At 39.7% G+C, this 20,312-nt stretch overlaps 1 protein-coding gene and 1 pseudogene across 3 annotated transcripts in view; one reads left to right on the forward strand and one right to left on the reverse strand.

Moving 5' to 3' along the window:
• The window catches only part of LOC126181449 (cyclin-G-associated kinase), a 245,441-nt gene that overhangs the window by 48,549 nt on the left and 176,580 nt on the right, over positions 1–20,312 (reverse strand). For all 3 annotated transcript variants that reach the window (XM_049924773.1, XM_049924774.1, XM_049924772.1), the window contains exons 18-19: positions 11,446–11,757; positions 4,851–5,082 (exon numbers count right to left, since the gene is read on the reverse strand). In XM_049924773.1, the coding sequence (XP_049780730.1) occupies positions 4,851–5,082; positions 11,446–11,757 (544 nt within the window). The remainder of the gene's footprint in view (positions 1–4,850; positions 5,083–11,445; positions 11,758–20,312) is intronic.
• Positions 12,773–12,890, forward strand: LOC126100162 (5S ribosomal RNA; annotated as a pseudogene).

Genomic DNA, 20,312 nt, shown 5'->3' on the forward strand with positions numbered 1-20,312 from the left:
CATCTAACTATGCCCAAAGTGATTGTATTCCTATTTCATGTAAAGGGGTGGATGTATCTGGGGAGTTAACAAGCTTAACTATATTAATGGTACCACCAACGCTTATCTCTCATCATGAAACATGTAGCAGGATGAGAAGAAAAATCCTCAGCCTATCAGTGAAAGAACAGTTTTTAGATAAAAATGAACTCTTTTCCACATAGCCCTCTTTTAGGTGGATGCACTTTATCCAGTTACCCACTGAGTAAACTCTACCAGTTACCAAATGAGTAAACTCTATCCCTGAAGTGTTATTCTGGAAGGGCTGCCAACACTCATCCACAGCAACTAAAGCTCTTCATTAGATCTTGAAAATTTTCCAGACATAAATTTTCTTTCTGAAGAAAGTGAGTTTCATAAGCTGAGGGATTATGCTCGAATTCTTGTTTAGATGCACGCCCATTGCTCAGCATCTCCACCGTGTGGTAAGTGGTTAACTTTACTCATTACAATTTTGGCAGTTAAAATGGGCCATTGTGCTGTGTTCCTTCTGTGGAAATGTTTTATGGCTGCATGTGATGGAGCTACCTCACTGGCACAGTCTGTTCACAAGGTAGCTACTGCTGGCAATCAAGACAATCTCAGCTTGAAAATATCATTGCAGTTGGTTAGCCATTTGACTGTCTTTACCATCTATTGTCTCTTCCTTTTGAAGCTAAGTGGCTATCTAGTAAGCACACAAGCCACCTCAAATTGTGTATGTCTACTGCAGTAAGTTTTGTGCCCTGCCACTGCCAATTTATTATGTTGTCTGAACTGTATAGAACTCGTGCTCTTTTAGCAACATTCAGATAAATTGCCCTGTCACTCTGATGTAGACTAATGTATGTTCATAGCTGATCTCAAACTTCCAGCATTTGCAGTACAGTCAAGCCTCGATATATCAAAGACAGGTCTATATCGAATTTTTTCTTCATTCCCTTCCCTTGGAAGCAAAAAACCTTAATATTTCGAAGAAAGCCCAGCATTACTTCAAAGTTTTTGGAAGGCTCTATATATCTAAGTTCAGTGGACAAAAACTCTTTATATCGAAGTCCCCTCTATACGATGAAGTCTTTCATATGGCACCTCTGTAAATCGAAATGCGTGCAAATAGGGGAATCCCAGTCCCTCTCCACCCTGCATTGAGGCATCAATGAGATCTGCATGCAGGTGCAATTTTATGCAGCTTTTGTTTTGGTTGCGTGTGAGCTGTGTCAGCCTGTAAGTGTCAGCCATGGGCTGTAAGCAGAAATGTCTGACAATCTCTGAAAAGCAAAAAAAGAAGTTAATTGCCGAAGTGAAAGCAGGAGAGAAGAAAAAGAAAGACATAGCTGCCGAGTTTGGGATTCCGGCAAGCACACTATCAACAATCAAGAATGAAGACAACGTGATTATCATAGATGAAGAGATAAATCAGAAATAACAATGAAAGGATGAGTTTTCAGATTTACAAGAGTGTTAAGTGCAGTGGTTCTGACAACAGAGGAACAATAATGTGAATGTTGGTGAACATATTTTGAAAGTAAAGGCAGATTATTTTGCAGCAGCGTTGGTATACGATGCGTTCCGTATGAGTAATGGGTTGTTTGAAAATTTCAGGAAAAGACATGGGATTGTTTTTCAAAAAGTGGGTGGGGAAAGTGTCAGTGTGGATAACAAAATTTGTTATGAGTAAAAATTAGAATTGCAGAAGATCCTTGAAGACTGTAAACAGGGTGATGCTTTTAACACAGATGAACTTCGACTTTTTTACAAATGTATTCCAGACAAAACTAGAACTTTCTGAGGAGAATAATGTATGGGGGCAAGCTATGCAAAGATCATGTTGCCATTCTATTAGCAGCAAATATGACCAGCACTAAAAACTCAAGCCACTTATAATTGGAAAATCTAAGGAAAGGTGATGTTTTTCCAGGTGTCAGTCATTCCCTGTGAAATACACCGTGAACAATAAAGCACGGATGACATCAAAAGTGTTTTTCAATTGGTTAAAGGATTTTGGTAGGAAAATGACTTGTGAAAATCAAAATATTCTGTCTTTGTGGACAACTGAAGTGCACAAAATGCTATTCCTCCATTAAAATCCGTGACAGTACATCCGTGACACTACATCGAAATTGCAGCCCTTAGATCAAGGAATAATCGAGAATGTCAAAGAGAACTATAGATACGAAGTGGTTCGAATGACAGTCTGTAATACTGAAGAATACAACCCTACAACAATCAACTTTTCAGATGCTAAATGAGAATACTGGACAAAGCATGGATAAATGTGAAGGAGCAAATGATCGTCAGTTGTTTCCGGACATGTGGATTTTTGATGACAGAAAATGAGCAACTGGTGGATCTAATGTGTATTTAAACGTGTAAAATCTCAGTTTGATTCTGACACTGGTTATGTCAGTATCCTCGAGTCTGAATGGGTGAAAGCGGTGATGTACTTTAACACCGCTTACATTCGTTTTGAAGATTTCACGGATGTGGACAGTGATGTCACAGTAGCAGGATCACTCACATCCACATCTACATACATACTCCGCAATCCACCATACGGTGCGTGGCGGAGGGTACCTCGTACCGCAACTACCATCTTCTCTCCCTGTTCCACTCCCAAACAGAACGAGGAAAAAATGACTGCCTATGCACCTCTGTACGAGCTCTAATCTCTCTCATCTTATCTTATCTTTGTGTTCTTTCCGCGAAATATAAGTTGGCGGCAGTAAAATTGTACTGCAGTCAGCCCCAAATACTGGTTCTCTAAATGTCCTCAGTAGGGATTCATGAAAAGAACGCCTCCTTTCCTCCAGAGACTCTCACCCGAGTTCCTGAAGCATTTCCGTAACACTCGCGTGATGATCAAACCTACCAGTAGCAAATCTAGCAGCCCACCTCTAAATTGCTTCTATGTGCTCCCTCAATCTGACCTGATAGGGATCCCAAACACTCAAGCAGTACTCAAGAATAGGTCGTATTAGTGTTTTATAAGCGGTCTCCTTTACAGATGAACCCCATCTTCCCAAAATTCTACCAATGAACCGAAGATGACTATCCGCCTTCCCCACAACTGCCATTACATGCTTGTCCCACTTCATATCGCTCTGCAATGTTACATCCAAATATTTAATCGACGTCACTGTGTCAAGCACTACACTACTAATGGAGTATTCAAACACTACGGGATTCTTTTTCCTATTCATCTGCATTAATTTACATTTATCTATATTTAGAGTTAGCTGCCATTCTTTACACCAATCACAAATCCTGTCCAAGTCATCTTGTTCCTCCTACAGTCACTCAACGACGACATCTTCCCGTACACCACAGCATCATCAGCAAACAGCTGCACATTGCTATCAACCCTATCCAAAAGATCATTTATGTAGATAGAAAACAACAGCGGACCTACCACACTTCCCTGGGGCACTCCTGATGATACCCTCACCTCCGATGAACACTCACAATCGAGGACAACGTATTGGGTTCTACAGAAGCCGAGACTGTTGACTCCATGAACACAGGGAATGAAAAAGGCAGCAACAATAATGAAGAGGAAGAGGAAAAGGGGAGGTCAAAGAAGCAGTGCCAGTGATGGTCAGGCAAGCCAAAGCAGCTCTCGACACAATCAGAGCATATTTAGAGAAGTATGAGCAGACAGACTGACAATAAAACTGACTGATGATGGATCAAAAGTTTAAAGCAAGCAAAAATTACAGATTACTTTCAAAACCAATGATTTGTGAAAAATTTTATGTACATACTGGTATTCTTTTACTGAATTTAATTTTTTTATAATGAAAGTATTTTATTTTAAACTTACAATTTTTTCTATTTCAGAAGAAATAAAACAATATGCATAACAATCTATCTTGATTTCTTTCTTATATTACCAAAACTAAACATAGGCCTGTATCACAAACAAATGCGAGGAAAATCACTGTACAGTAACAAAAAAATTGTGGGTTGTAATTTTTTTGATTCCTCGTTATAACGAACCCTCGATATATCGAATGTATTTTACATACTCAAGAGATTTGATATATCAAAGTCTGACTGTGTATTGATGACACCTAGGTGGAACCCACGATGTTTATTGTTAATATATTTAATGTCAAGAATTTTCTCCACATAATCAGTGAATCCACGGTTGTGCGGTAGCAGAATGTGTGTACAGTTGTCCATCTTTCCCTCTCTTTTGCTCTTATAGAGAATAATTTGTTACTGTCTCTTTGCTGTAACCAGCAGCTCTGAAGGTGGTGCACAAGTTCTTGGGTCCCTACTTTACGTTGTGTGCATTGTAGATTCAAGTAGCCCTCAGGGCTAGCATATGTCATTTCAAATTCTTATGCATTGAGTGGTGGGATACAGAATGCTGATATCTATTGGTGTTGGTGGGTTCCAGCAGACTGTATGTCCAAGTATACTGTCTTGTGGCCGGTACAATTCTAGCTTGAGAAATGACAGCAATCTGGTGTTTTTTTGTCCACATGCTTGGAAGTGCAAAGGTCACAAAAGCCTACAAAGTGTACCAGTCACTGATGATTGCACAGCTTTCATTGTTGATACTTCAATAGTGATGTGACTACATACATTTTCGTAAATGATGGGAAAATCATTTGAATACGCTTCAAACATTTCAAAGATCAGACATTTGCATTCAGTTTCACAGAATAGTAGCAGATTATTCAGTGGCTTAGTGTTAATTCGTAGCTACACAAGAATGTAGCAATGGGTACACAACCTATGAGACTACCTACAGCTGTTACAAGCTGTCCTAAATTTACTACAATGGCAAAGTTATTTAAAATTATGCACAGAGGTATTTCAGTTACCCAAATCCGCGAAAGGATCCCGAGCCTTGCTCTCAAGATTCGGTGTGCTGGCATTTCTTGGTATACTGGGTGATGTTGGCATTAAGCCTGGACCTAATGGCTGTGATCCTTGGCCAATACCGTATGTGGGAGCACTCTGGAAGTTATCCCAACTTCCAAGAAGATTAGGTGCTGTTGGGCGAGGTGTCACTCCAGGTACAGGGACATTAGGGATGTTACCCACACTATCTCCCTGAAATAAACAAAGTGTAGCAATGATAATGAGTCATATATATATATAACAGGAAAGCAACTGGAAAGCAGTTTATAAAAATCTTTTAGAATGAGCACATTACTGCATGTGTGAAAAATAAGGTGTCTGCAGCTGCAACACCAATTCTTACTCTAAAAAAGAGGGGCACAGTGAATAATGGAAATGACACTTGTATGAAAATAGTATATCGTCAACCGTGATCTTGACAGTTGGTGTTGCCACTGAACACTCATGAAATACTGGTACTTCAAATATAGTAATTTCTATATAGACAATAAAATGTTTAGAAATTATTTATAAATGTACCTAAAAGTAAATAAAGGACAAGACAATAGCACTGGGGGAGGGGTGGGGGAGGGGGAAGGAGGCGAGGGAACGAGTGAGGGGGATGGTGTGCAGAAGGTCAGAGCATCGGTTATATCTATCCTGAAATACCTGTTACCAGGTTTAAGTCAAGTTACAACTGGATCATAAAGTTTAAATCATCATAGTAGTTCACAAGTTTTCTCAGACTCAAATCAATATTTATTTCTCTTCCACAGAAAATAAGTCACTACTTAAAACCATTTTGTATTTCTGTAAATTTAGCTGTGGTGTCACCTATCTCCATTCTTTGATGTACAAGATGCCCTGAAACTTATTTGAATAACTTCAACTTCTGGTCAAACATCTTAAACCTTGGAGTCATTCTTCAAATTATTTACATTATCAGTTAAGTAGTTTAGATAAATACATAATGTCCAAATTTTGTTTTGTTTTGGATCTTTCAAAGTTAATTTCAGAAAGAAAAAACAACACTCAAATGGGATTGCTGATAGTTAAAGCAAGTAAGACAGTAGCTGTGTGCAAGTACGTTCAATTAATCTGTTGTCTTTAGTTCAGTTGGGCACACTAGTGAGTATGCCAGAATTAGACACAATGTGACTTTGTTGAGTAAGTTTTTGTCTGAGCAAGGTAATCATCAAAATTTGATAATGAAGTTGAAGTGCGAAGATAACTGAACACATTATTTCATATTGTACCACCAATAAATAACAAGACTGCAAAAAATAAAATAAAATAACAGCAGTGAGAGATAAATGGTATATGTACATTGTGGAAAAAGGACAATTCAGCAGGAAGAAAACTAACGCAGATGAAGAAAGTATGGAGGTAGGATTGCAGCCTTTCACAAGTTTACTGAATAAAAGAAATTCCTATTGTCAGCTTTAAGAGTCTGAAACAAGCTGGTTAACACAAGCAAACACCTTACATAAAACAGTTCTCTCATGTATTCTGTTGTCAATACAATGCACCTCTGTGGAGTTAGAAGCAGTCATGTCAACCAAAATTGTTGTTTAGTTAATTGACACAAACAGAACTGTTACCTGCAAGCTGTCTTATCTAACATAGAATCACTACCTTAACACAAGAGGTAGTGGACTGAGAAAGGAGAATGATGTGCAACAAATCAGTTCCTAGAAACTCTCCAATCAACAAAATTCTCTCTGACCTTCCAGAAACCAGACTTACATTTATAAAGGGGCAATGAAATGAAAATGAGACAGATGGGGGAAAAAAGTAAGTAAATTATTTATTATTGCAAAAGTAATTGCAACAACTGCTGACTGTGAGAGAAAATGGTCAATGTCTTCAAGCAAAAATGTTTGCTGTAGCCTACGGAACCACAATTGTACCCAGGCATGTACTACTTTGTCCAAAGCAAATCAATGGCCACCAACGTGTTACTGCTGTTTTGTTGAAAACTGACATTTTGTGTCAGTGGCACGAGCAAAATACGGGATGATTTTCGGAAAAAAAAAACAACGCTAGTTGCTACTGATAATTCTACTCATGTACACAAATAGTGCTGTTACCAGTTTTGAACTGACAGGTTCATCTCCAGATGGCTGTTTACATCTAGATACATATGTATTGATGTTTAGACAGGTTTTCGATTATTTATTCCCCTGGGATGTTGGTACTACTGAAAATCCTGCGACTTTTGTTGCAAAGTTGTTTGCACGGCTGACTGAGTTTCCTCCAGACTCAGTATGTGGTGGGAGACACTTCAACCTCTATCACCCTGGCCAGCCCTGAAAGTAATTAAAAATATCGTAGCTAAGAGTAAAACCTTTTTCTCAGAGAAAACAAAGATCCATTTCAGCTATCCATATGTTGTCTTGTGATATCAGAGACAAAGAATCTGTGGAGGCAAAGAATCTGCAAGACTATGCCTGACATGGAAACTCAGAAGGTGGGGGGAGACACTTCACCAGGATGTGAGATACTGACTAAGCCAACACAACCATAGTGCGGGCATGCTTCAATACATAGGATGAAATTCCCGGTTAATCTGGTATGAGCTACGTGGAGTGCCATGTAGCACTAATTTCCTTGCTACTGTACAGTTTATTAGAGGGGGCAATGCCCTACCAGATGATGTTTCATCTCCCAATGAGGAGAGATCTTATTTGCACCTGCAAATCTGCACCTGGGATCATCAAAGTGAACATTATGTGAGCAATCGCTTCTCTAACCAAACCATCAGCCAATTAATTCCCTGAGATACCCAAATGACTTGTTTCTTGTCTGTAAAAAGAATTTTATAAGTTAGCTTATTATGAAATTGTTGAATGATAATTGAATACATAAGCAAGATGTGAAATGCCTTAATTGAAGAAGTAGGATCTCTACCTCGGCAAGGAGACTGTTTATGAGACTAGTCGGGAAGGTGCCAGGCCAGTCTTACTTCATAATGATGGACTGAGTCCAATAATTTCAAAGCTGAAGGTGCCACTGAGCCATAAACCTGTCAAACATAGTTTAATCAGTATGAGACCAGACTCTGGTAAAATGGAGTAGAGAAGTGCAATCATCATACCAAGAGGTGTGGGCAAGGAAGCGTATATCATTAAGCTTTCACATACAGCTAGTCTTTAGTTGACAAATACAGAGCATCTGTGTCAGCTTTTTAACAAAGTGAAGTGCCAAAAATCACGACTCTGCAAAAACATCACCGTGCTGGGTAGCTAAGAGTTCTGGGTCTGGATGGACAATAGTATGACTACACAAACACATTATTCGCATTTTTGTGAGAGAGAACTGGAAGCCATGGAAGGCCGTTCAGATGGCGCCTTGCAGGTGGTATTCAGCCAATGCTACAGATTAAAAGTTGTCAACATATGGCATGGGGCTGACCACTGGTGCCTCAGAGGCCACTAGCCCATTGATGGTGGTGAAGAGTATGACACATAGCTCACCACACATCCAAGGGAATGGCAATTGTTATGGCTCAGTCTTGAGCGATGTATGAACTAACACCAAAGAACTGGTGGGATACAAATTGAGGACTAAAATCAATAAGAGCCTCAAAAGCCTGTCAGAGTAAATAATATTATGATGGTGCCAAGTGGTGTCATATTCCTTACGTAGGTCAAAAAATACTGCAAGGAGATGGTGGCATTTAAAAAAATGCCTGTTGTATTGCCAATTCCAACCTAACCAAATGGCCAATTTTGGATCATCTCTCCTGGAAACAGCACAGATAGGTGGGGTAAAAAGTCCCCCCCCCCCCCCCCCCCCCAATTTGAGAACTTGGCATAATTGCCTGGCTACTACCTTTCAAGTAGTCTACAGAGCAAGATGGTGAGGCTAATCATTCTGTAGCTGATGGACATTGGGTTTTTGTCATGTTTAAGGATAAGGATTGCAACAATGATACTGTCTCACCACTGTTAAGGGAAAACACCTTAAGCCAAATACACTTGAATACCCAGAATAGATAGAGTTTTCAAATCACGGCTTGGGGCAGACCATGTGATGAGTCAAGAGCCTGAAGCATTTCCCAGTCAACAAAAGGTTCATAGGTCCATTGTGCACTGAGGTGACCAAAGTCATGGGATAGCAATATGTACATATAGAGATGGCAGTAGTACCACATACACAAGGCATAAAATGGCAGTTCAGTGGCGGAGCTGTCATTTGTACTCAAGGTGAGTCATGTGAACGGTTTCCAATGTGACTATGGCCACATGACAGGAATTAACAGACTTTGAATGGAGAATGGCAGTTGGAGCTGGATGCATGGGACATTCCATTTCAGAAATTGTTAGGGACTTCAATATTCCAAGATCCACACATCAAGTGTGTGTTGAGAATATCAAATTTCAGGCATTACCTCTCACCACAGACAACGCAATTGCTGACAGAGGAGTGGTATCTGTGTAGAGTTGTCAGTGCTAACAGACAAGAAACACTGTGTGAAATACCGCAGAAATCGATGCGGGACATACAATGAATGTATCTGTTAGGACAGTGCAGCAAAATTTGGTGCTAATGATTTAAGAAAGTTTTAATAATGGGCTTGTAATTGTACAATAGTGGTACTTACATGCTACTGTGACGCATCTCCTTCAAAATAGCCTCCTTCTGACTGAACACACCGACTCCAATGGTGTTTCCACTTTTGGAAACATTCCTGGAATTCGTTTTCCTGAAATGTGTTAAGGACGCTCTCCATATTTGCCTGGATGTCTTCATGTCTTCAATCGAGTCAAATCACTTCCCTTTCAGTGAACATTTTAGTTTAGGAAACAGGTAGAAGACCGCAGGGGTCAAATCAGGCGAAGTCAAATCAGGCGAAGTCAAATCAGGCGAAGTCAAATCAGGCGAAGTCAAATCAGGCGAAGTCAAATCAGGCGAAGTCAAATCAGGCGAAGTCAAATCAGGCGAAGTCAAATCAGGCGAAGTCAAATCAGGCGAAGTCAAATCAGGCGAATATGGCAGTTGTGGAAGCACAGAAATTTTGAATTTGGTCAAAAATTCAATGATGGAGAAGGCACAATGAGCCGGAGTATTGTCATGGTGTAGCACCCAACTCCTGTCTTTCCACAATGCAGGCCTTTCCTTCCACACCTTTTCGCAGAAATGCTCAAGGACACATTTGTAGTATTCCTGGTTAATGACAATTAAACAATAAAATCATGAACATTGTCTTCACCTTTGATCGACTTTGCCATGCTTTTTGCGGTCGTGGTGAACCTGGAGTCTTCCACTGTGAAGACTGCACTTCGGTTTCAGGATCATATCCATATACCTACAGTTTGCCACCTGTAATTACCATATTTAACAAATCTGGGTCATTTTTAGTCTGATTAATGAGTTCTTGCATACTTCAAGTTGGTATTGTCTCTGGTCATTGAAAACACTTCTGGAATGAATTTTGTGGACACTCGACATATGTTCAGATCTTCAGTTAAAACTGACTGAACTGCATAGAAACTTAAGTTCATCAGCAATCTCTGTAATTGTAAGTCTAAGATCAGAGCACACTAAGTCGTGAAGTTTCACAACATTTTCGTTCATTTTTGAGGTGGCAGGACGACCGGACTGTGGTTCATCTTCAAATGATTCATGGCCATTTTTATATCTGTTGAACCAGACAAAAACACTTTACTGGGTCCTACAATTATCTCCAAAAGCAGTTTTTAATAGTTCGTAAGTCTCAGAAGCTGATTTCCCAGTTTTAAAACAAAATTTAACGCAAACTCGTTGCTTCATTTTTTCATCCATTTTCACACAGTCAGAATCCAGCAACAAACCCTATCAGACCCGCACTCAACCACCTGCCACAATGAACTGAATAAAGGAAATGCAATTTTCTGTCAGAGGACATTCAAGAACAAGGCAATGACTCACTCCCCACTCTCCGTGTACCTGCCCGCCAAACCAGTAAGCAGCGGACCCATTGGCAACAGACGACTGATGCAAGTACCTTTGCTAAAAGCACAACGCCCTCTGCAGCACCTCTCCTGGGCTAGTGAGCACATTAGTTGGATCCTAGACATTAGGAAAATCATGGCCTGGTTGGCAGCGTCTGAGTCTGGTGCAGACCCCACAAAGCCAAGGACTCAAGTTGTCAACAAGTCACTGTGCACGCAGATGGTGGCTCCGTAATGGTGTGGACCATGTTTACATGGAGTACTGTGTCCTCTGATCCAACTGAATGATTACTGACTGGAAATGGTTATGTTCAGCTACTTGGAGAGCACTTGCAGCCATTTGTGGACTTTTCATGTTCCCAAACAAAAATGGAATTTTTATGAATGATAATGCACCTTGTCACTGGGCCACAATTGCTCACAACTGGTTCAAGGAACATTCTGGGCGAATGATTTGGCCACCTATCGAACATTCATGGAACATAATCGAGAGGTAGGAAAAGATCTCCAACTCTGGAAATGAATAGCAGGAAACAACCACCACTCAGACACTGTAATGGCATCCCACATTTAAGTTAAAAAATGGCGGAAAAATAAATATTTCTACATGCAGTATGTGACATACAGAACATATACAAACCTGTAGGTTGTTGCCAAAAGGGTCAAATAGCATGTTTTGTGGCACTGATTGTGCAACTGAAGGGCCCTGTAGTAAGTCCTCCAGTCCACTAGATGTTTTCCCTAAACCACCCAGCAAATCAGCTGTTTGATCACTGCTATTTATCTTCTCTCCACCCATACTGGCAGTAATGTTAAGCAGATCCACACCATCTCCTGCTCCTCCAATGTCCAACAAATTTGCCTCAACAGTTGGCTGTTGTGGCAATTCTGATGTAGGTTTTGGAGAACTTGAAAAGCCATCAGGAACTCCCCTCTGGTCTTCCTCGTGTTCCTGTTTAATGCATAAAATCATGATTTAATATTTGATATATTTACAATGTTACAACAATAAATAACATACATCATTAATAAAAATAAGTTAAACTGAAGAAATGTAAGAACTGTCAAAAGACGTTTCATTCCAACCACTTGACAGTCCTGCAGAAAAAATATGTCCAATATAAACATGGAACATCCGGGGTGGAACAACAACAGTATTATGAAAAGCACAAATCATTACTCACTACACAGAGAAGGCATTGAGTTGCAGACAAGCACAATGAAAAGACTACTAAACATTCACTTTTGGCCAGAAGGCCATTTTCCAAAATAGAAAGCACATACACATTCACACAAGCACAGCTCACACACACACACACACACACACACACACACACACACACACGGTCAATGTCTCTGGTCGCTGTGGCCTGTCTGCGGATTCAGTCAGGCCATAGTGGCTGGAAACAGTGGCCATTGGGTGTGGTGGTGGTGTTTCTTTTTTTTTTTTTTTTTTTTTTTGGCTGAAAGCTAAAATGTTTAGTGGTCTTTGCATTGTACCTGCCTGCAAGTCAACACATTCTCTATGTTCAATATAAAGCTTTTGAAATTGGTAATTCATCAGGAGCAGAATAGTTGAGAAAATGGACGTTTGGAAAAGTGGTACAAGTGGCAAAGAAAAGTAACTCATAATCCTGTGCAAAGGGAAACAATTGATAGGAATTAGAGTTATGAATAGAATATAATATGTAACATTGAAGTTCCAGGCAACCAATAGGCCAAAAGTAAGAGGCATGAACAAAAATGTTACATAATCTTATAATCCACAAATCCAGAAAGTGAACAGAAAAGGGAGAGGCACGAAGAGCATTTACAAAATAAAAGTGAGAAGGAGAAACTTTAAAAAAGGGGAGTGTGTGTGTTTGTGGATGAACAAGTCATAAAAATATTGAGATATCTGGTATTAAGCTGGTTTCTATATGAAAGAGAACCAGCAATTGACAAAAGAACTGAGTAGAACTAGGACCGCCAACGGCCTTGCCGCAGTGGTAACACCGGTTCCCGTCAGATCACCGAAGTTAAGCGCTGTCGGGATGGGCTAGCACTTGGATGGGTGACCATCTGGTCTGTTGAGCACTGTTGGCAAGTGGGGTGCACTCAGCCCTTGTGAGGCAAATTGAGGAGCTGCTTGATTGAGAAGTGGCGGCTTCGGTCTCGGAAACTCACATACGGCTGGGAGAGCGGAGTGCTGACCACATGCCCCTGCATCCAGTGACGCCTATGACAAGGCGGCCAATCGGCACCGTTGGGCCTTCATGGCTTGTTTGGGAGGAGGAGAAGTAGAACCTGTTATACGCAGATTCATTATTTGTGTTTTTGCGCACATGCGATTTTAGTTATAAGCGCAGCTATTAACAATACACGGAAGCAGTAATGCAATAGCACATCTCAAAATGAATCTTCTATCGTGCTTATTGAGATGTCAATCTTCAGTTCAGGCCAGTAGAGATGTGAAGTTGCACTTGACAGAGTCTATATTTAAAATGTTGGGTAAAAGGAAAGAAAGTGAGGGAAACAAGAATGTATGAATGTCATGTATACTAGAAACAGAGGTGAAGTTTTGGACAGCTTTGAGAAAGGCAAACGTATTGTTGACATTCATCATGCCTTGGTACTTAGTGAATACACTTTGAGAGCTATTTGTTACAATGCAGAAAAAATTAAAAAATCTTCTCGAACCTGAAGTGACTTAAGTGAGACAAGAGTGACCAATCTCGCTTGGAGGTGACAGAGAATGGAAAAGGTACTATGCCACTGGACTGAATACCACAACTAATAGCACATGCTTCTCTCCGGAGCTGCTATTCAAGTTAAAACCAAGAACTCGTTTTCAGACTTTACAAACGAAGAAGATTATCCAGCACCTTTCTCAGCCAATTCAGATTGATTTGATCATTTAAAGCATTGTTTTGGCTTTCAAGACATTAAAATGACAGGAGAGGCAGCTGTGGCACATGAAGTTAGAGCCAAAGATTTTAAAAGAGAATAAAAAAAACTGTGAAAGAAAAAGGCTATACTGTGGAGCAGGTTTCTGACTTTGATGAAGCAGGATTATTTTGGAAAAGAGTATCTACCCACATGTTTATCACTATTGGAGGAAAAAACAGTACCTGGATTTAAGGCTGCAAAGGACTGATGTACCCTTCTTTTGAGAGGAAATGCTGCAGGCAATTTAATATTAAAACTCATTATGATCTAACACACTCAAAATCCTAGAGCACTAAAGGGCTGTGAAGAATAGGCTCAGAGTTCATTGGAGAGGGAATAAAAAATGTTGGACGACTTCTGCTGTTTTCAGTGACTATTTTGTTAATGAACTGAATAGAGAACTTAAGGCTTAATGTGAGAAAGAACAAACCCCTTTTAAAATTCTCTTCCCCTCTGATAATGTTCACAGCCATCCACTTTCCATTACTGATTCAAATAAAAACCCTGAAGTCCTTTTTCTGTCACCAAACACCATATGTATCCTGTCACACATTCTGAACACAACACTTCAGTGAGAAAGGATTTGCATTAAGGAAACTGAATTCACTATGGCAGTGTCTTATTCTACCTATGTACATAACCCAGACACTATTTAGGGTGTAGATGAACTTTATGAAAACTATTTTACTGTATTATTGTGTGTTTCGGTGTTAAATTTTAATGTGTATAAATTTTGCATTAACATGCATTTCAGAAAGATAATAATAGTTATTTTTGGTAAAAATATTAAGAAACTCTGCTATTTTAAACTTAATATGTGAGTAAACAAGAACCTAACCTCATATTTTACATATAAAATGAATCTTGAACAAAACAGAGGTTCAATTAACTAACTAAAATGAAATGGAGGACCATTGGCAAAGTGGAGCCAGGTAAAGCTGAGACAGATATGATCCGGAGCTTGAACATTCATCCTCCAGTTCTCTATGCACCATGGCAACAATTTTTAACAAAAGAGTACAACTGAGGACAGCTATGATGTGCACAAATAACTGATATTTACTATTTTGTAGTGAAGAAATAGGACCACAATTACAGCCAATCTGCATTAGCTGAAGATGAATTCCATGTGTCCAAATCTTCAGAGCTCTTCCATGTAAAATCTATTACTGAAAAACTTTTGTTTTTAATAACTGTGTATGCAGATCAACACAAAGTCAACAGAACTGCATATTCATGGGTATGTCTAGAATACTCTGAACTGAAAGATGAACAATTCCTTGACTTTATTGTCACTGGCTACGAAATGGGCATGACCCACTATACCCCGGAATTGAAAGGACGATCAGTGCAGTGGTGACATCTCTCCTCACCACAGAGAAATTCAGAACAGTTGTTTCACCCTTAAAAATCTTGGCCTGTGTATTTTAGGACCAGAAAGGGATTTTGCTCATTGAATTTTTACCTCATGAGGGAACAATGCTGTGAAGTAATTAGAAAAACTAAAAGAGTATGGGCGATGATACAGAACAAAAGAATGGGAATGTTAATGAAGGGAGTGTGCATAGTGCATGACACTGTATGTATCCACACTGCCAATATCACAAATCAGCTCTTGGATTCATTCTGTTGGCACATCAACTACCCCAGGTATGGCACCTTCAAGATTTTTAACTTTCCACTTCTCTAAGTTATTTACATGTGCAAACAGATTTTCTACCAGCAATGATACTGAGATTGCTGTCAAACAATGCGCCAAAGAGGTGATTAATGATTTTTTTTTTGACAAAGGATCAGGAAGCTGATTCCACAGCTCATAAAGTGCACTGAGAACAAAGGTGACCATGCAAAAAGAAGTAGTTGAGGTACAGCAGTGAATCTGTAAATTTTTCATAATTATATTGCCTTATAATGTATGTATGTGCCATATCTCCTCGTAAACCATTGGACTGATCTATAAAACTTGGCACACTTATCACAAAGTATCTGGAAAGAAGCACCTGCCTCCTGTACAGGTGGGGTGCGTATGAAAAGGTAACGGAAATGTAATCGGGGCGTGTCCACAGCAATCTCAACCAAATTTTATTGATACAAGACTCATCATTTGTATGATTTGTTTAAAAATACTGTGGGCCTAATACATTGCTATCACCCCAATGACTGAGGGTGGGGGTGAGAAGCAAAGTCACATAAAAATATATGATAACGACAGATATCAGTATTAATTTCATAGTTTTTGGGATTGCTAGGCTCATTACTGACAGCTGCAATGATGTTTTCCCATAAGAATGATGGAGGAGGCAGGGGATTCCAAAGATAGTGACAAGTTTCAATCCCTAGAGTTTAGGGTAGCTATTATCAAGCAGAATGAGCCAAATGGCCTGTGTGGTGTAGCAGGCACTTACGTCGTTTGAGTCAAGCAAGAAGCATGTTCAGCAACTGGTTACTGGGTGTCTCCCTTGGTGAACAATTTGTATTTTCATTTATGCACTCAGCAAGTTTGGTGGTGGTCATTATTATATATAACTACTGACCCACCCTGGCTTCACATGGGTAGCAATAGAAGGAGAGGTTGCCCGGAGATGGGATTGACATTTTGAAACCATCTATACAGTGAGGTAGTTTAGGGTCCCATTTATCATACTATGCAGCCATTCACTCTGGTGGGCCATTGTTTGCAAGCAATCGACAAAAACATCAGAATTTCATGTAATTTTCTAGAGTCATTAGAAATTATAACTATACACAGAGCAGTACTGTGGTTTAATAGTTGAGGTACATTCCTCATGTACAGGAGGTTCTGGGATCAAATCTCATTAGGTGCTTTAAAATTTTTTATTTTCAAATCAAAGCTAAACAACTGATCATTATTGTTTTCAATTAATTGGTTTAAATGTAATTTTTTTAATATCTAACTCTTTGTCATATCACTTTAATCATCATATTAATTATTTCATTTGCTCTTATATTGTCTTCCAACCATTCTTTTTTAATTTCGAATCTTTGTGCATGTGATTTTACTTATTTTTATGTATTAACTTTGGTTTTATTTCTTCTGTTTTACATTTTAAATTTTTGTCCATGTTACTGCATTCATTGGTTCTATTCCTCATGTTGCCTGAATTTTGTTTTATTTATGACCTCTTCTTTCATTTAAATCTTCAACGCATTACTTTGTCTACAGTGTAAGAAGAATTTACGATTTCAACTTTTGCACGATAATTAAGTGTTTGCATGACAACTGCCTTCCAAAAAATGCACATTGCATAAAAAATATATATATTTTTGATACCACTGCACAGCCAGTACAAATAGATTAGTCTGTCTTTTTTTTTTAAACAATAGACTGTCATTTTTAGACATTTAACTGTCATGACATAAATAAAAATAATTAAAATCACATGCACAAGGATTTCAATCTTTCCTTTTTGAAGTCAAAACAAGAGCAAATGAAATAGCTAAAATGATGTGACAAAGGATTAGAAATTTAAAAAAAAGATACATTTAAACCAGTTAATTGAATAAAAATAATGGTCTAAGTAATTTTGAAAAATTATCTGAAAATAAAAAATTTTAAAGCACCTGATGAGTTTTGAGTCCAGAACCTTCTGTACGTCAGAAAGATACCTTAATCACTATGCTACAATGCTGCTCCGTATACTGTTATTTTTAACATTTTAGGGCAGTGTAGAGAACCTATTTTCTCCACTGTCCACTTTTGTATCAGTGTTAGTAGTAAAATTTTGTAACATCTCCCTCCTGTCTGGCTTCTCAGTGATGGTGATTTATAAAGTAGGAAAGTACTTTACAAAATCGATAATGCAGAGTTACAGCAACTTAAACCACAATAATAGTAACAATAAATTAACAAATATTTTACGTCAAAATTTAATGAAAACTTAGTACAAATGTTTTTAAAACCTCTACTGCTTACCACGAAAGATGGAACACCAACTAGTGAGCAATAGGGGCAGGATGATTACCATTGCTCCACACTATCAGACAAAATTAAGATTTCTTTTTCTCTTTTTTGAATTATTTTCAAACAAGGGCCTTCAGAGAAAATGATTGCAGGGTGTGACAACTTGTACCTAGTTCCCGAGTCTAGCCTTCATATGCTGACAGAAAAACGTGGTGGGTGTGTCTAATTTAAAATATTTATGTAGAGTTGCATTTCCACAAGCAAACTATACTGTCAGTGGCAGGGATGCTCTATGGCAGGCTGTTCCAACCGAGCTCCAGGGAGCCAGAGTGCTCCGGAGCGCTCACTGCGGCAGCTCGGAGCCCGCGTGGAGGGGGAAAGCGAACCCACTGCACCCTGGCCGCATGCATCCGCAACTGACGCAATAATCCGTGTTCAATGATGGCTATGACTAGCCGCAGGAGCCCTGTACTTCTATTGGAGGATACCTTTCTATTCACTGAGAGGGATGGTCGTCCGCAGTGTCTTGTATGTCAAAGTATTTAATTCTGCGAAGAGGTACAATATATGACATTATACACGTCTTCACGCAGTGCACTACGATCAGGTAGAAGGCGTTGCATGCAGAGAACTAGTAGCCAGGCTTAGAACAACATACCAGGAGACGTAAGATTAAAAACGGTTTCGTAATACGGATTGTATCAAAATATACAACATAGTTCGTGTTCTGTAATGTGTTTATAAATTTCAGGTGAATGAGAGCGGAAAAACACTATTGAATCTGCAATTCGAGCAAGCTACAGGGTCGTTCACATAATTGCAATGAGTGGCAAGCCGTTTTCGGTCGGACCACTCGTAAAATCGTGCATGGTAGCAGTTGCAGAATGTTTGTTTCCAAGGGAGGTGTAGGCAATTGAAGGGGTTTGCCTGTCGAAGCAAACAATGTCTCGTCGAATCCTGGACACGGCAGCGGGTTTAGAGACATAGCTCAGGAAAAAGGCGGAGAGCTTTGTTGCATTTTTGCTAGCAGTTGACGAAAGCACCGACATATCGGACTGTACTCAGCTTGCAGTCTTTGTGCGTGGTGTCGACGTGGAGCTGCAAATAATTGAAGAACTCTTTGATGTGGTACCCATCAATTACACCGCAACAGGACATGACATTTTTGAAGCTGTTTGTGAATCAATGGACAATATGAATTTTGCCGTGGGATAATCTCCATTCTGCAGCGACAGACGGTGCACCACAAATGATCGGGCGTCACCAAGGTTTTGCTTCTCGTTTGAATAATAAACTCAGGGACAAATTCGGGAAAGACATTTTGACTCTTCATTGTTTTATTCACCAAGAGGCACTGTGTGCTGAAACAGTAGAGCTAGGTGGCGTAATGAAAGATGTCGTGAAGTGTGTGACTTTTGTGCGGCGTCACGGTACGAATCATCGCCAATTCAGAGGATTCCTGAAAGATATGGAAGTGGAGTATGGGGATATACCTTACCACAGTACAGTTCTTTGGCTGAGTCGGGGAAAATTTCTTGATGTTTTCTTTGCCATTCGTGAGGAAATATCCCTTTTTCTCGAAATGAAAGGGGAAGAAATGCGTTGTCTGAAAGATATAAAATGGATATCAGATCTGGCGTTCCTAGCTGACATAACTATGCATCTGAATAATTTAAATCTGTCATTACAGGGCAAAGGGCAGCTAATCATTGACATGCACGACCATATCAAAGCGTTCGTGGAAAAGTTACGTTTATTTGAGAGGCAGATGAGTAATGGACATTTAACGTTCTTCAATCATCTTGCTTCTTTAAAACTACCTGAAGGTACTACTTTCGGCAATTACCAAGCAAAGTAAAAGCAGCTGATCACGTCGTTCGAAACACGATTCCGAGACCTCACTAGTTTGGAAATGGAACTTAAGGTGTTCAGCACTCCTTTTTCAGTTTCCCCCAATGACTTGTCATCGTCACTTCAATTGGAGATTATTGATTTGCAGAATTCAACTTTGTTGAAAGAGAGGTACTACAACATGTTGGATTTGTCACAATGGTATCGTTCATTACAGCAAAACACATTTCCCAAGCTTCACAACAATGCCGCTCAGATCATGTGCATGTTTGGATCTACGTATTTTTGTAAGCAGCTTTTCTCAGCAATGAAAAGAGTAAGAAGTAAGGAACGATCATTTCTTCAGGATGCAACAATGCAGGCCATCCTCCGCATTAACGCTGCGAACACTTTGATGCCTAATATTTCCGATCTAGCAATGAAAAGAAAATGTCGAGCTACAGAGGCCCAATAAATTCAGTATGCAATTTCTTGTAAAACAGTTGTTTCTTATTTATTTCCAGAACATCGTATTTCCTGGTGTAGCACGTCACTACATCTTAGCAGCTAAGAGTACGAGGTTGTCGATCTTGTAAGACGCAGCTGGCACATCCAAACGCTTGCCTTGCCGCCTGCCTCAGCCAGCCGTGCCACGTGCCGGCCCACTTGAATTGCCACAGCGAGCGACCCGACTCCCTGGAGCAGGGACTCCTCCGCGGCTCACAACGGAGCCGACGAGCTGGAAGACCCTGCTCTAGGGGCACAGGAGAAAGGTGCAAGGCCGCCTGACTGCAGTGTAGGTTGGCACGCTGCTGCTGTAAGGAGGC

Source organism: Schistocerca cancellata, chromosome 1 (assembly GCF_023864275.1).
Source record: "Schistocerca cancellata isolate TAMUIC-IGC-003103 chromosome 1, iqSchCanc2.1, whole genome shotgun sequence".
NCBI classification, from domain to species: domain Eukaryota; kingdom Metazoa; phylum Arthropoda; class Insecta; order Orthoptera; family Acrididae; genus Schistocerca; species Schistocerca cancellata.